Source organism: Lissotriton vulgaris, chromosome 10 (genome assembly GCF_964263255.1).
Source record: "Lissotriton vulgaris chromosome 10, aLisVul1.2, whole genome shotgun sequence".
Classification (NCBI taxonomy): domain Eukaryota; kingdom Metazoa; phylum Chordata; class Amphibia; order Caudata; family Salamandridae; genus Lissotriton; species Lissotriton vulgaris.
The window spans coordinates 64,154,570-64,171,584 of record NC_141698.1 but is presented as its reverse complement, the minus strand read 5'-3'; the positions used below and the strand labels follow the sequence as shown (position 1 = coordinate 64,171,584).

General features: G+C 45.1%; 1 protein-coding gene across 1 annotated transcript in view; it reads right to left on the bottom strand.

The window, feature by feature from the left end:
- LOC147684635 (hexosaminidase D-like) overlaps positions 1 to 17,015 on the bottom strand; it is a 242,608-nt gene that overhangs the window by 177,836 nt on the left and 47,757 nt on the right. The window contains exon 2 of the mRNA XM_086940480.1: positions 11,795 to 11,891. Coding sequence (XP_086796606.1) covers positions 11,795 to 11,891 — 97 coding nt within the window. The remainder of the gene's footprint in view (positions 1 to 11,794; positions 11,892 to 17,015) is intronic.

Below are 17,015 nucleotides of genomic sequence, written 5' to 3'. Positions count from 1 at the left end.
CGGCTGATCTCACTGTTTTCTGTGAGTGTCTCGCCCTTGATTGTTTGTGCGCTTTCGTCCACCTTGGCAAGAGAAACTAGCTGTTCCGGATTGTCGATAAGAAGACTGATATTTTTGCCGGTACTGAGGCGGATATTGTCTGCCTTGTTGGTAGTAGTTTCCTCTAGGAGTATCCACGTCGTCTAGCACCTCTAAAATATCCTCTCTTGTACTGCAATGAACCTAGGGATCTTGCAGTGTCTGTATCCGTCTTGATTGCCTGGAGAGCCTCGTCGATGTGTTTCCCAAATAGAGACTCCCAATCATAAGTCATGTACAGGATCTTAAGTTGGACTTCGGCCCTAAAGGTGGTAGCCTTTAGCCAGCCCTGTCGTCTGAGAACTGCAGCTCCTGCCAGCTGTCTAAAGTTCGTATTAGCAATATCCAAAGCGCAGTCGATAGTTTCTGCCGCTGCACGTTCCCCTTCCATTAAGATCTTGCGTGCCTCCTGTCTTTTATCCTCTAGCATTAGATTAATCAAACCAGCCATCTCGGACCACATTTGGCGATCATAGCGCCCTATAATCGCTAAAGAATTTGGAGCTCTGATCAAGGCAGCAGCCATGGAGGAAAATTTCTTACCAATATGGTCCAAACGACGCCCCTCCTTATCCGGTGGTGTAGTGATAGGGGTGGCTGGGTTTTTCGATCTTTGCTGCTCGGCCTGCGAGATGACCGAATCCGTCCGCGTGTGTCCATTGAGGCATGTAGGACTGGTGAGAGGAGCGCAATACTTTTTATCAATCCTTGGCAACACTGCTGGAACTGAAGCAGGGTTTTTCATCACCTTGACACCTTCTTTCCAGATATAATCTATAATAGGAATGGCTCTTGACACCTTCCTAGTTTCTTCTTTAAAATCATGGAGGAAACATTCTGACTGCTCCACTGTCACTGGCTACTGAAACCTAGATGCAGCTCGCTGCATGAGATTATGGAAACCACCTATGCCTTCAGGCGGTAAGTCTGAAGGTTGTGGAGTTGGTGGAGACGGCATGGGAATAACGTAGTCCTCCCACGGATCCAACGGTGGATTATTAGGTAACTCTCCTTCCTCTACTTCTTCATCCGAAGAAGTGTCCGGGGTCTGCGTAGGCAAGGCAGGTTGTGGAGTTTCCGTGACCGGAGACCTGGGCGGTGGAACATCAGGTTGAGGAACTGGAACAGCAGGTTGGGCTGGAGGCACAACCTGTTGAGGTGGAAAACGTTGTTTATAATCTGCCAGCATAGCCTGTAAATCTTGGATGAGGCTTGGTGGTAAATGACTGGCCTCCGAAACCTGAGACCTCCTCTGGTATTATGTATGATGAGGGACTACAATGTCCTCCTGATAATAATGCACAGAATAAGTGTCTTCTTCTTCATCATCCTCCTGGCATTTATTATCTAATTCTGAGGGATGGTGAGCTATTCCAAAAGCACCCTTATTGTCATCATTCTCAAAACTCTCCTCTTTGTCATCAGCATAGGTCTCTAGGAGATGAGAGTGCATAAATGGCGAAATGTAAGATTCTTGCTGTCTCTGGTATGATACTAATTGAAAGGTCTTTGTAGAAAGCGGGGTAGAAAAAGCCTGTTTCACAGCTAAAGGCTTAGATGAAGCAGTATCTATTTCTCTTGATGCCACCGGTGATAACGGTGTCACAGTCTTCATCGATATGTTCATCGTCGACGAGGTCGATGACGAAGGATTCGTCGTCGATGTAATCGACGTCGACGGGACCACCGTCGACGGACTCTAAGTCGATGGGACAATCGTCGACGGGCTTGATATCGACGGGGTCACCGTCGACGGACTCGTCGTCGATGTCGTCGACGGACTCATCGTCGATGGACCTTGCTTCTTCGTCGACGAGACAGTCGTCGACGGTACCGTAGATGACTTCGTCAACGGAGGCTTCTTCATCGACGGGTGCTTCTTCGTCGTCGAGGCGGTCGTCGACGACGAGGGTTCTTTTAGCCACAATACAGATTCTTGTAGATAGGATAGGAGAAGTGATGGCTGTAGTGGAGATCATAGCCGTAGATGAAGAAGTAGAAGTAGAAATGGTAGTCACAGGTGAGGAGACAGAAGAGCTCTTACTCACAGTTTTCTTAGAAGGTTCTTTGGTGGCTGAGGCTCCAGAGATATAAGATGGAGATCTCTGTGAAGAGCCTGAATTCGAGTGGGAGGTTTTAACATGTTTTCTCCCCTCACTTGAATTATCCTCTTGAGATCTCGCTCTCTTACTGGAGGTAGAGGCTCTGTCTTGGTCATCCGTAGAAGAGGATTTTAGCCACAAAAGGACTCTGGCCTCCCTATCCCATAAAGTTTTAGAAGGGAAGGTGCGGCAGATCTTGCAATTTTTTGCCTCATGTTTTGGATAAAGGCAATAAATGCAGTCCTTATGTTGATCATCAACTTGGACCCTTTTCTTCTCACATGTTCTACAAGGTCTAAACAAGGCCTTCTTGTCAGACATCCTGAAGCTTTGATGACGAAAACTGAGTCAAGATCTGAGGAGAACTAGCTCTGCAGAGAGGGTTCTAGAGGGTGCTGTAAGCTGATTGGTTGGTGCAAAGACTTTGGTCTTTTTAGCATAATGAGGTAGATAGGCTACTACAATCTAGGCCTTAGCCCTTCTCATAGGGCCTACTACTGTAATTTACTTTTGGCGCTGCTTTTTTATATACCGTGGGACTCCCGCCTCGGCGACGGGGAATGATTCAGGCATGTGAATCTATGAAAGATACCCCAATACTGGATAACATAGCATTTAGGATCTTGCTCAATCTTCATTTGTTTGAGCATGGAGAGGGGAACTGTATGAAGACATGTTTAGTGAATCTCGAAGTGGCTTTGGTAGTACTCGAATAAGTACGTCCTCTGCTTCCGTTGCTGAATAGGGTAGACTACCTGCATCCCTGGAAGTGTTCTAAAGATTTAGATGGGATTTACCTGAATAAGTCCTGGAGTGTGAGTAAGACTAATGCAAGAGACTCCTGGAGCGGTCCCAAGAACTCTCACATGAACGAAACCTGGAGTGGTGCAGAGTCACATGGCTAGTGGCCAAGATCTTCATAGCCCACTCGTGGATGGCCTTAGGGTTAATGGATTTACACTGCGGACACACGACACAGAGTTGTGGTCCCTCTCCAGGCACCACAGACTTACAAAGTGGGGCCCATCACCAACATCTGTCGATGACAGGTGCCACAAGGCTTAAACCCGGTGGGTTTCTTCACGGACATCTCTGAAAAAACGGAAGACAGGTGTAGGAAGGTGGATACCCGACTATGGTTACCCCAGATTTTTTGCCTAGTGTTTAGCTGGTTTTCGACTTAGTTGGCCTGGGATCCTGCTAATCAGGGTCCCAGGCTATCTGCTCTCACTGTAAAATGGACTCCATGTACTTTAGGTACATCTCCAATTGGATATTGGGTCACCTTATGAGCCCCTGGACAGTGTACAATAGTTACCAAGGGCATAGGTGCATCCAAGGCCTACCAGGGGCTGCAGCATGTACTATGCCACCCCTGGCTGGCCATACAAACTGACACAACCGACTGATCACTCAGCTGGGGCAAGGTCGTGTAATCACCCCTCGCTTAGGTATAGTATTCCTATACCTACTTACATATTGACACATAGTAACCTGTAACTCAATCCTATGGCAGGCCTTAACAATTTTGGAGGCAGAGTGCTTGGTTATGTGTGAGATGATGCTCTAGCATGAGCTGAGCCTGTCTGCAGCTTTCGGAACCATGTCCTTATAGCTGTTCTATGATATCGCCATACCATATACTCTTAAGTGCATTATAATCCCACGGTTAATGCTAACTTTGGTTTGGCTTTATCCAAACATGTCATGTAAGGTGTCATACGCTTTGGAATACTACCCTCTCGCCAATTCTGGCGACGGGCGTAGCATTCCACCCTTCTAGAGGGAGAAGACATGTTGTTGCTGACTATCCCGGTTAAAGTTAACCAGAGCCCCAGCGTCACAAAATGGACGCTGCTGCCACCGACACAAGTCTGAGCTCCTGCTGCTGGGAGTCCTTCCAGTCATGGAGGTTTAGACAATAGGTTTCCTGCCTGGGGAGGTGCAAGCACCACCTCAGACAGGACTTTGTGTATTGGGACAGGGAGGGCTGGATAGAATGAGACACTGCCTTGGGCACACTAGGTGCTCCATGCATACCCCAGTTCAAACCGGTTGCTGGGGCACTCCAGCCCCAGCTCTGGTGCGAAACTGGACAAAGGAGAGGGGGTGTAACCACCCCCCTTCCTGGTCCCACCCACAGGAGGGACCTAGTCAGTAATCCAGCCCCTTTTAGTTGTATAAAGGTAGGAGCTGAGTCCTGAGACTTGAGATTTGATCCTGACTGAAACCCGAAACGAAACTCTGGACCTTCGACATTCTGCTGAAGCTGAAGACTGAAGAATCTTCCTTGCGGCCAAGGAGTGACCACCTTGGGCAACCAGGCACCATCCAGCAAATCAACGGCTTGCTTTGTCGATGTTCCCGCCGGAACCCGAGCACCGAGCCTGACAAGACCCAGACTTCCAGACCGCTCTGACCCTCTCTTCACGGCTGCAGCACAGCTGAGATCCGTGGAGGCGACAAAACACGTGGGACCGGACATCTCGAAAAGCCTGCAACTTGCTACCTGTGCAGCTCCTGAGGCACCCTCGAAGCTGTGCACTGGGGATTGAGATGCCCCGATCCCGAGCTCCTTCTGTGACGAAGATCAGCCCCCCACACTGCACAAGTTCTGCTTGGGGCCCTTCTGCTATTGTTCTGCTCGACACATTGTCCGATTGCTGGCCCGTTGGCTAGTAGCCTCTGTGACGACAATCCTTTTGAACCACATCGCTGGTCTGGTTGCTCCGGACTGGTTCTTGCTTCCCTACAAAGGTGAAGCACCCCAGACCTTGCTGGTCTGCACCAGAAGCCTTTGATGTATCCTGGGAGGGTTGCCTTTGCCAAGGCTTGTCGACTCCAATCCGGAAGTCGACCCTCCATTTGCGAGATACTTCGTGGGACAACCCGTCTCCAGCACCTGGTCGTCGTCGACGCCTCCTGGTCCACATGGCTGCCAAGACAAGCTTCAAGATAGCACCTGATTGCTCCTCGACGTCGTCTGGTTCCTTCCTGGTTCCACCCAGTCACTGGCTAGTGACCCAGACTCTGTCCCCTCTGCTTTCAGGTCCTCTTCATCCTCGATCCACCCTTGGACCCACCCGGACGTCTTCCTCCTGGTCACCTGCAGCATCTTTCCTCAGGTCTCCATAGGTTTCAACGACGAAACCCGACACATCTTCACACCTATGCACCCGCCGTCCGTGGGGGAGGTAACGCAAGTACTTCGGTGCTCCCAAGGGTATTGACTATCGAAGTGTTTAAGTCTTTAGTTGTTTCCTCCTAGCCGAACCGGAAGTGTCCTAAATCCTTCTAAATCTAACTTCTTAGTTCCCATTGACTTTGCATTGAATCCCACGTGTGTGTAAAGACACTGCACGCGCTGCCTTTGGGCCTCCTACTTCTAAACTATTGTTAAGACAGTGTAGCCCCAGCGATTCCCTAGGCACTAGGCCTTTCCTTTTCTCGTGACGTGGTACTTATACCACTTTCTTAGTATATGGTTCTCTTCGCCCCTAGGGCCTAACCGTAACTTGTGCAACTTAACGTATAATAACTGAGTGACTTGTTATGTGCTTTGGCCTCTGACCTCATAAAGAGTTCAGAGGAGTGTTTTAGAAATAAATACATATATATTTTATATATATCCTGTGTGGTGTCCTTTCATTTGATATTCAAGGGGTAACATATGGTAAAACAGCTAGCTTTACACGCCCTCTAGAGTCTTTTAGCCTAAGACTGTTCTGTCGACGCTACCACTAGGATATCTGGTCTATAAGGTTGACTTATAACCATCACCATAAGGGTTGCTTGGACTGGTGCAAGGTGATCACTAGAATAGTGAACACCATATACCAGGCCAACTCCTCACAACAGGCACACTAGACTTTGACAAAACGTTGAAAGAAATCAGTCAAAAAGTGGCTATGGGGAGCTCGATCCGGATCCACGCTGATGGCGCTGAAAAGAACTAACTGAGGTCAGAGCTCTGGGCTGGTCCCTATATAGGCGCTGCACATATTACTTCTGCTGCAGACCACACCAACGACACCACACAGAGTTGAGGGGCAAGGGGATTGCTCAAAAACATTCCAGGCCGAGTCGGACGCATGAGGAATATTCTAAGGTAAGGAATCTGTGGCTAGAAGTCTCTTTCAGATTACAGCAGTGGTGAGTGGTCAAACAGTGTTTATTGAAATATTCAACAGCTACAGTTTTCCCTATCCTGTGTGTTGATATGACAAACATGTCTTATCTAGTATGAAGGTCATGAACGGGCAAAAAAATAAAGAAGTATTCTCTCCAATTTGGATGGGCGTTTCACAATGCATATGCACTTTCAAGTCCGTTAGTCACAACCTAATGGCATGTGCTTACTTGAGGCTCCAGATAGGAGAAAAGGATCTATCCCAGTGGTTATCAACAATGCAGTTAAGTGACCAACACATATTAATGAGATGTGTATGCCTTTCAAAAGCAAGGGCCATAACTTTAAAAAAAGGAGCAGGTACTATGTTGGCGGCATTTACACCTACTAAGCCTTGTGGTTGTCTGTATATTTTACCTCTAAGCTACACATAGGACATTCAAGATCTAATATAAGATGCTCTCAAACATTGGAACACCTGGTCTTATTCATACAAGAACTCCTCAGTCATAGGCTGAATATCTAGTATGATAGAGTAGTATCTTTGTAGTTTCGCCATCTCTTCCTCAGTGATGCATCTCTTGAAAATGCCTATTTGCTCTCCCTTACAGTTGCATGACTTTCATGCCTTTTTACCAGACTAACCATAGTGGTTACATTCTAGGTATCATAATACATTTAAGGCCAGATTCATCAATGTAAAATCGGCTTGCAAAGGGCCAGATTCTGAGAATCTGGCCCTTTGCGAGCGCAATTTTTGCATTTGGGATTCATCATCCCAAATGCAAAAATCGCTATTATAGATTTCGCAATTTTGCGAGGAATTGCATTTAAGGAATCTCTATTTGAGATTCCTTAAATGCAATTCATGAAACATTAAAAAATTGCGAATTCGCAGTTTTGGGCCGCTATTTACCGCAAAGTCAAACCTCGTGGTAAATAGCGGAAATTTAGAAAAATTGACTTAAGTGCATTTTTCTAAGTTGTATGTTACACACACACATGTCCTTGGGACATGTGTGTGAGTAACACCAGCGTCCAATATCATTTCAGGGGTGCAACAGGGTGTCCCCATTCCAGCCACCCCCCAGCCCCATACCAGCCGCCACCCGGCCACCAGCCACCACCCCAGCCCCATTCCAGCCACCCCCCAGACCCATTCCAGCCACCCCCCCGACCCATACCAGCCGCCACCCGGCTCCACCTTCATTATTCCTAGTAATAAACATTAGAAAAATCACAGACAAACTGAAACATTAAATATAGCAGTAAATGTGATTAGCATGCACAGGAAAGTATATTCCACAGTTGCCCTAATGACTTGACTGCTGATTAAATAAACAAGCATTTGCAATGCAATAGGTCTGGCGTTTGCAAGAGTTTAAGCTATTGGCATTGTAAATGACAATGCCTTTTATTTATGTTTTAAAAACGAACACATAAAATATAGGCCTTGTCATTTACAACGCCAATAGCTCAAACTCAAGTAAATGTGAGACCTATTGCATTGCAAATGCTTTTTCAAAGTTCCCGGTGTAGAGGTCTGCCGGATGTCCAACCTAGCTGCTTTGTCCACCACCACGTGTTTCTCAATTCCTTATTTATTTGTCTAAACAATTCATGTGTTTGCTGCTCCATCTGTAAAAACTTTGGATTTACCACCCACTAATATATTCAGTTTTGCCAAGAAAAAAGAGCTTTCAGCTCTGCCCCTAAAAGCCGCCTCTTTACTGCTATAAAGTTGCTATGTGAGTTCCGTACAGCAAGTGAATAATCTAAATAAATATGCACAGTTGAGTTACATACTGAATGATTGGACCTGCTTGCAGTACTGTATGTCGATCTCTATGATTCAAAAACAGCACAATAATGGGGCATGGCCTGACTCCAGAGCTAGGAGGGAGAATTGGCACTCTATATGCCCTCTTGACTGTAGAATATTTCGACCAGCCATCTTGCATTCCACTGAGGGTCCCTCTCTTTTGCCAAGCATCCCCACTAAACAGATGTTGTTTCTTCTATGCACCCTTCAGTATACACAGATGATTCGTTTTTGCAAGCACTGAGCTTCTTGTTATGATTATGACAACCTCCGTTATTTAGGCTTCCACATTCGTGAGCCTGTTGTATCTATAATTCGCTCCTTTGTAGTTCTGGTATCCTGCAAAGGTAGGCGGATACAGTTAAACGGGTTGCCAGATGCTAGCATTTATTCAAAGTATTGACTATGGAGTAGTACTGGAAAGGTGGCAGCACCCATCTACAACATTATTAAATGCCTGTTGCTGTGTATCATTCAGTGAGGCTCTGTAGTCTCCAGTATGAGGAGAGACTGGACCTTACTGTTCTCAGTCTACAGCATCACATCACAGAAGTTCATAAGTAAGCACACCATGAGTGAGGCTATTTTCCCACTCCAATGCTCATCAGCTGCATTTAATGTACAGTTGGGGTGACATCATTCTGTAAGCTGCCAAGCTGCCCTGCTACTTGCCACTCGACATTGGGTGTCTAGATTAGTTGCCCTTGTGTCATGACATGACAGCATTAAAAGTCCCACCATCTGCCATCAGGGGAACCTTCTCCTTTTTTATTTCAAATTCTCCTAGGAAAGGACTGCAGCGACACCCAGAGTCACCTGCTCTCTAGTTGTTTTTCCAGTGTGGAACCAACCCACTTTTAGGATGCCAATACAGCTCGAGTGATAAGTCTGGTCTACTTACAGGACAGGGGAGGACGTTTTCCCGTTTCTGCCACAGCCAGAGATAGGACCCAATCCGTGGCCTCGGGAGCTCCTTCCCCAAGTCCTGCATTCAGTATGGGGCTTGTGTACTTAGCAGGCCGTGTCTCTGCCACATTCAAGATGGCTGCATGCGGCTCTGAAGCAGGCCTGGACTGTGCAGCAAAAGCCCCTCTGTTGCCATCTCCAGAGATGTTAGGCTGGCCCAGACTAGCTTCTGGTTTTTGACTGCTGAGCGCATCCTGCGTTTTCCAGATCTCTGCCATCATGTGAGCTCGGACAGCCTGCCCTGCATTCACATCCTCCTGTGCCTCCCTTATATTTCTAAAGTTCTGCCTTCTTTAGGTTCTTTTCTAATATATTCAAAGAAAACTAAGTAATATTTATAAGAAAAAGTTACAGCTCATATGGTCATCATCATTATAACTTATCTTTTATGTAGGACACTAGATTTGAAGGTAAACAAGCACGTCGAAAGCCAATAAGAGTGCATAACAAAGCCCGCTAGTTTTCAAAGTTTTCCTAACTGTTCTGGTAGGTTATTTTATAGTCAACATGCTTGTGATAGAAAGGCTCATCCTTCCGCCCAACTGCATATAATCTTGAGAAGCAATACAAGCTGGTTTCCGTTCAGCCATAAAGGCCTGTATGAATGATGTACGAGTAGTTGAATCCCAATAAATGACCTTGTGCATACTTATAGAGGGCATTTAACTCCTACCTTTCTTCCAATGTTAGCCAATGCTGAGAACGAGAAGCACTAGAGATATGATCTCAGGGACCCTCATTTGTAACTGCTTGTACTGAAGCATTTTGCAGAACCTGTGGCTTTCTTAGTCTCTTTTTGTAGACCCAATCATCAATGAGTAGCAACCATCTATTTTCCCTCCAAAAATGGTTCTTGCAACTTCCTCTCTCTCTCCGGCTCATCTATAAACTGGCAAACGGGGTAAAGTAGACTCAGGTGATAACTATGAGCCGCAAAGACGATATTTGTTTGGGAGTCCGTGGGATATGAGAATAAAAATAACACACAAAGATTTTACATTGCTCATTTTCGGTTGCCCATACAGCCGGGCCTAAAAATTAGATCTATATTTTAATTTTCTTTAGAGAGCAATCGGGAGCTCAGCCTTATCATTTTAGGACTTAGCTAGATTTTGGACATCGAAGGTGAGTACTACTACAAATATAATTGAAGCAGATTTTATTAGATAAATTATCACCTGTCAGAGGAAAATTAATCTGTAATACGTCCGCATAAGAACAAAATGATACATCTGACTCACAAGCCATTTATGTAAAGGTTTAATACACACAATGAAAGGAACGGAGGACAGGCAAAAACCTTGGGGCACAACATCTACGTCAGAGAAAGACCTTGACATCTTGCCTCCTATTTTCACCTACACACAGTGGTCCAAAAGAATCCAGTTAACTCACTGTGCTGCTATCTCAGACAACGCCACCTCCTCTTGCAAATATTTCACCAAGATGTTGTCATCGAGGGCTTTGAAGACCACTGACAGATCAGGTAGAAATACTGACTGCAATTAGTCCATTATGCTGGAAAAGGTATTTTTGCACATACTGCAGCGTTGTATCTGTTCCTCGGTTCGACCTGCATCTTGGCTGCCCTATGACGTTTCAAACAGGTCTCCAGTTGTCCTATACAGCTATCTTTACTACTTTCAAGAGGTTGGGGATACTGGAGATGGACTGATAGTATTCTAAAGCTTTGGGGCCAAAACTGTATTATAAACAAGAGGATGTATTTACTTTCTTTACTGCATTAGGTATGCTGCCATTTTCAAGGTCTTAACTACAAAGTGCATAATTTAAAATTAAAAATACAGCTTGTGATTGATTATAAGACTCATTAATGCTTTATGTACCCCGTCCTCATACATGTGACAGGATTAATTCCCTCAATTACTATATGAATGTATTCCACTGATAACTCTCTAAACCCACCCTCTGCAAATGCTCGAAAAACACAGGTATTATCGAGTGAATGAGAAAAGGGCTGCCTCGCTTGAGCTCACATGATCCCATGATCCAAAATCCCATGTGGCAAAAGTAGGAGAACACATGAACACTGAAACCTCACAATGCAGAATCATAACAACATTGCACACCCAAAGATCTTTATAGACAGAGGTGAGAGGTGAGATTAGAATCAGGAGCATTTAGGAAGTCCCCTCTGTTGACTAAGTGAGCATTGGCAAGTTTCCAATCTATGACGAATTTTCTTTTTCAACATCCAACCATTTTCCCCTGACCGCCTTAAAAAGGAGCTTTGCATTGGCAAAGCCTATTGAGGCCTTTTTTTTCAAATAGCTTCGATGAAGCTGGTAAAAGGTCTAGTCAGGAATCATACCACTTTACACGGCAGTAGAACATTTGAACATCAGGATGATTAATAGAAATAAGAGATATCACTCAGTATATTACTAAACTTAGATAGAAGGGACAGCGTGGACAGTGAGAATCATGAATAAACTAGACAGTATGTATAGTATAATATTGTTCCATCTAACAGACTTTGTAAACAATACTTCAACATTCTCACAAATTACAGCTCCTCGTGCACCCAAAGGACATTTTGAAGGCCCTACTACAGGGGAGGAGGACACTGCAGAAGGCTTATGGATATTTATACAACAATCCTTGGCACACTCTGTCTTGACTCATGCACCTTAAAGTTGAGGTCTGCCTGTGTAGAGAATGAGGGGCACTACTCACTTTTGATTGAAGAGAAGCTTTGTAGTGGCCAAAATGACAATGACCAGGACTACCACTCGCAGGGTGTTCATCCGCATGTATCGTGAAAGATACCCCACTGTGAAAAGTAAAATAGAAAAAAAGGATATTAGGGGATATGTTTTAAGAGTAAAGAAGTCAGCCTATACTGGAGGAGAATGAAGCACCTTTCTTTGAAGGAGAGGCTATAAACTGGCACCATCTCAAGAACCTTGGACCAATGAAAGCCCTGCTGTGAACGCCTGAGGATGAAGTAACAAGTGATACAGTGTAAAATAGTTAATACAGCTTTCCACACCATATACACTGTTAATTTGGGGTAAATCCTCTTAAGAGGAGGCTTGACTAATAGAGAGAAATGGGCTCAACGGTGCTGAAGAGGTGGTGTTTACCCAACCTACACTTGTGATGCTCCCACAGGGATATAGGAAGACTGGTTGTGCGGGTGCTTGCATGCCAACCAATGCCGTGTAGTAGGGGACAGATGTGCAGACTGCATGCATGAGCAAACATTAAACCTTACAAGACAAAAACTGGACAAATCCAAGAGTTAAGAAGTGCGTATCAATTATACTAATATGCCATTCAATACTTCAAAAACAAGTCTGTTGATAATATACATCTCAATGCAATTCATCAGAAAAATATACCACATTTCATTTTTTAAATAGGTATAATATACACTTGGTGAAGAATAGGTGTGCTTGAAAAGCATCGAGAATTTGGTTAGAAAAATGTGGTATATATTTAGAACCAATAAGAGGATTATCTATAAATTGTTTGCGTTGCATACACAATCTTTTGGTTAGATAAAAGAGGAGCAATGAATTTACATTTGATTTTTTTCCTCACTAATGATTTGAAAAAGATTTTGAAAACTTGAGTTAAGAAATTCAATTACAACATAGAAGATGATAATATAAAACATGTTTTTGAACTATTCATCAGTGCATTGTCATCAGTGTCCAGCACTATGTAACTTTGATATTTGTTATTATTCTGATATAAATATGACTTGGGAATCATGACCTAAAAGTCCATGGAGCAGCGACCAGATACGTTTAACTGAAAATTGATACTGAAATAACTAAGGTGTGCAACAAAAGGCCTGTTACATTTAATATAAAACGCTGGCCTGGCCATCCCAATGAATCTCTCAGATAAGTGACCAGAAGATATGATCCAAGAAAGAAAGAAAGAAGGATGAGCACAACACTTTTTCCTCTAAAATATGTTTTTACTGGCAGATGTCAATTGGATACAGCTTACAATAGTCACAAGGTAGTATGCAATCAAGGTAAAGAGTACTCCAGAATACAGTTTATTAGAAGTTCCATTTTCCTATTGCGGTGGATATCCATTCCAGTATTATAAGGCCCAAAGTCAACCAACCAGGCCACCACAACAGGTGACATCATCCCAACCTGTTCCTTCCAACCCACTCTGTTTCTTTCCACACCCCGCAAGCATAATAAGCATTAGTATTGATTTCGGTGCAGTCAACTGCTGGTATTCTTGTCTAGTCTAAGAAAGTAGTCGTAGACTGCAAAGCTCGAAATGCAAATCGTGAACGCATCTGCATCAGTTAGAATCTGGCAAAGCCGAACACCAACAGTAGAGGAATGCTTAGGGGGGGGAGGGGGTGTATCATCCATGATACCTTGCTTAAATGCTTTGCAAAGGAAATCCCAATCTTGAGCTACAAGGTAATTGTGTAATCATGCTCTCTCCTTTTTATGAAGGTGGACGCTACCACATCACAGCCAGGGAATCGATGTCTTCTGCTGTCCTGTACCGACGGTGGCATAGGGTCGGAGCTTTGCTAACATGTAGCTTTGCTAACAGTAGGATCTAAGAATATAGTTAAGGCCTTATCTGAGTCTGGGCGAGAGAAGAGGTACACTATCAGTTCCTCCAGCAAATTATTCAAATCAACGCCCTGTAGTTTGTAAGAGCAGATCAATAATTCCCACCAAACCATATGACGACCCTCACAACCATATAACGTGGGGCAGGTTTGTGTCCGGGATCGGCACGGAGGACAGAGCGAAGCCTCTCTTTGGTAGATGATAGAGCTGCAACATGGCGTAAGGCAAGATATATTTAGGATATTAAACTCAATACATTTATAGCGCATATGCCACTCTGAATCATGAAATGGGTTACCTATGTCACCCTTCCATTTCGCTTATAGAGTATCCCTGGCTCAATCCAGGTGCTGGAGATGTGCTTGATAAAGCCATCGAACCAGATGTTTCCTATCCCCTACGGCAGGGTTCTGCAAAGTCCGTCTTGGAGGGCCAGATCCATGCCAGATTTTTAGCATATCCCTATTTAGATAAATGGAGTTATCTTAAAAATCTGCCATGGATCCGGCCCTCCAGGACCAACTTTGAAAAGCCCTGCACTATGGTGTACAGAGCTTGAATTATCACTTTAAAGGTGGGTTCCGAGCCTTGGACCAGAAACACAGGCCCAAGTGATCGGTTAATTTAAGCGTAAGTAAGGAAGTGATGAAAAGGGATCGCAAATTCTTCCTTAAGTGTATCAAAAGTAAGCAATTCACCTGCCGAAAATACATCCGAGAGGGTAAAAATTTCCCGTTCAGCCCACAATTCCAGATGGGTCAGGGGAATAGCATTGTTGACGGTTATCAATTTTGTAAAGGGAATCGCTGGAGTGCAGAGGTACCTACCTTTGTGAAGTACTTGTTAGCGCCAAAGACAGTACAACACAGTGGATAGCACCTGGGGAGCAATAGATAGAGGAGTTCTCAAAGAGAGAATCATGGAGCTCAACTGACCCTGAATTGGATTCCCCAAGGGTGACCCATCTCAGAGAGGGTATGACCTGCTCACCAGCGAGCTGGTCACTGAAGATGTGCTGCAAGATAATATTTTTTCAAGATCCAAGCCACCAGGCTCAGTGAGACCTTTAAGAGTACACAGTGCCACTTGTCGGTGCCCCCATCCCAAACAAATTCGCCCATCATCACATCCAGGTCTCAAAAAAAGATTTAGTGGAAAAAACTAAGGGAGATTAACCAAAAAATATATATGATGTGGGGCACTATCCTCTTAGTCAACGCTATCCGGACCATGACCGCCAACTGGGCCTTCGGCCACCACAGTGTTCTCCCTAGATTACCTTCAAGAAGATCTTCAGGCAAATGATGTATATTAATCCCAAGGTATCCAAATGAGACCATTTCTCAGTGAAACCGAGGGTCTTAACTGGAGAGGAGGCCCAAGTGCATAGCTGGCACAGAGAGGGGAGATACAGAATTAAACCCGGTGATCTTAACTCAGAAAACCGCCTTGAAGTCAGGCAAGAGATGAGCTATAGACAACTGGTCATGACATCCCAAAGCCTTCTCAGATTATGTGAAGCGTTATAGCCTGGAATAAAACCCAACTGGTCAGGGTGTACCAATAGAAGGAGATTCAGAAGCAATTGGTTACCTAGTAATATCATAAGAATCTTTACGTCAACATTGAGAATCGATAAAGGATGATAGGAGGACATGCCTTTTGGATCTTTATGGCGATGTAGCATCATAGAGATGATTACTTCATTTAAGTAGCCCTGAGAGGTTGAATAAAGCTGAAGCAGCTGGTGTGCCAACTGGGGAGGGCAGAAAAAAAGTGAAGAATTCAGATTGATGTCCACAGGATCTGGGATTCTTCCCCCAAGGCAGATTGTGTAGGACCATTCTGAGCTCTTGTAATGACAAAGAAAAATCAAGATCTTGCCTTGCTGTCGTAGTCAGGCGGGGTAACGGTAGCGGACTGAGGAAAGCATCAAGCGCCAAAGCAGTGGAAGCAGCTGGAGGTTTAAACAGGTCTCCACAGTAAGAAAAAAACTATCCCTAATGGTCAATTGAGTAGTCAGTGTCTCTCCATTGGGAAGGCCAAACTGAGTGTGACAGAACTCAAAGGCAGTGGCTTAGCAAGATGTGCCAAGAGCCATCCCGCTCTATCACTCTCGTTGTGAGTCCTGGCTCGATACACAACGTAATTTTAAAAAACTAAATTTTTCTAGGCTATCAAAGAAGGAGCGTCTAACAGATTTAACTTTGATTGCCTTGCCCGGGTTGGTTGAGAGTAGCTGCCCAAGACTCTGCAGTGAAGCTTCAAGTTGAGTAAGCTTGCCTGCTAACATCCTCTGTACCCCCAACCACAAACTTAATGCAAAACCCACAAGTGACAACTTTAAATGTTTCACACTCTGGGCAGTGCCCTCATTGTCTGCAAAATAGGAATCAATATGCTGCAGCAGGAAGTGGCAAAACAACGTGTCATCAAGCACATTTGCAAAGAATAGAATTGGCTCCATCCGTTGTCCCCAAGTCAATTTAATAAGAAGGGGGTTATGGTCTGAGGCATAGTACGAAGCAGACACAATGCATGAGTGAATGTCAAAGGTGCCCACAAACCTATCCATTCTTGAGTGGCTAAGGTGAACTTGAAAATACACGGAGTAGTCCCTCTGAAGTGGGAAGTTTGGTTGCCAGACATTGCCTGGTTGCCATCTTTCCAGCCACGCCTGGCGTGCCCTTGAAGGCTGTGGATTGAGGAAGCGGGGCATTGAATGATCTAGGAACATATCTAGCACACAGTTAAAGTCTCACCCTAACACCTAGGGGATCGGGGGCTGGTCTAGCAGACATACAAAGTTGTCTAAAAACAAGTTTGACCTCTTTGAGTCACAGTCTACTGATGACCGAGCATCGAGTGAGTATCAGGTCCTGCCATGCCTCAACCTGCCTCTAACTTCCAAGTGCACAGCAGGGGGGGAATGAGCAGTCAGAGAGCACTGGGGCGGAAAAAACCAGCAAGGGGGCGATAGGCAAGTGCCAATTGGAGGGGAAGAAGACCACCTTCCAAGTGATGTGTCTGGGGGTGGGTTGCCACTCACCGGCTGTATTGTGCTCCAGCCACTCGCACAGTCCCCCAACAACTCCAAGCTTCATCGCCCAAAAAGGGGAGGGGGGCACCGCAACTGCAGCCCTGGCCGTTCCACCCAATGCCTTGGGCCATCAGCCGTAAGTGAGCAAGGTCTGGGCCCACAATGAACCGAAAGGTGCAGGACAGCTGGCGCTAACAGCGCACTTCAAGCGCATCCAGAACCCATCGGTTGACCAAGGAAGTGCAGATTAGCCGCGCAATATTCGGGGTCACTGAGCACGCTGGAAGCTAGGGCC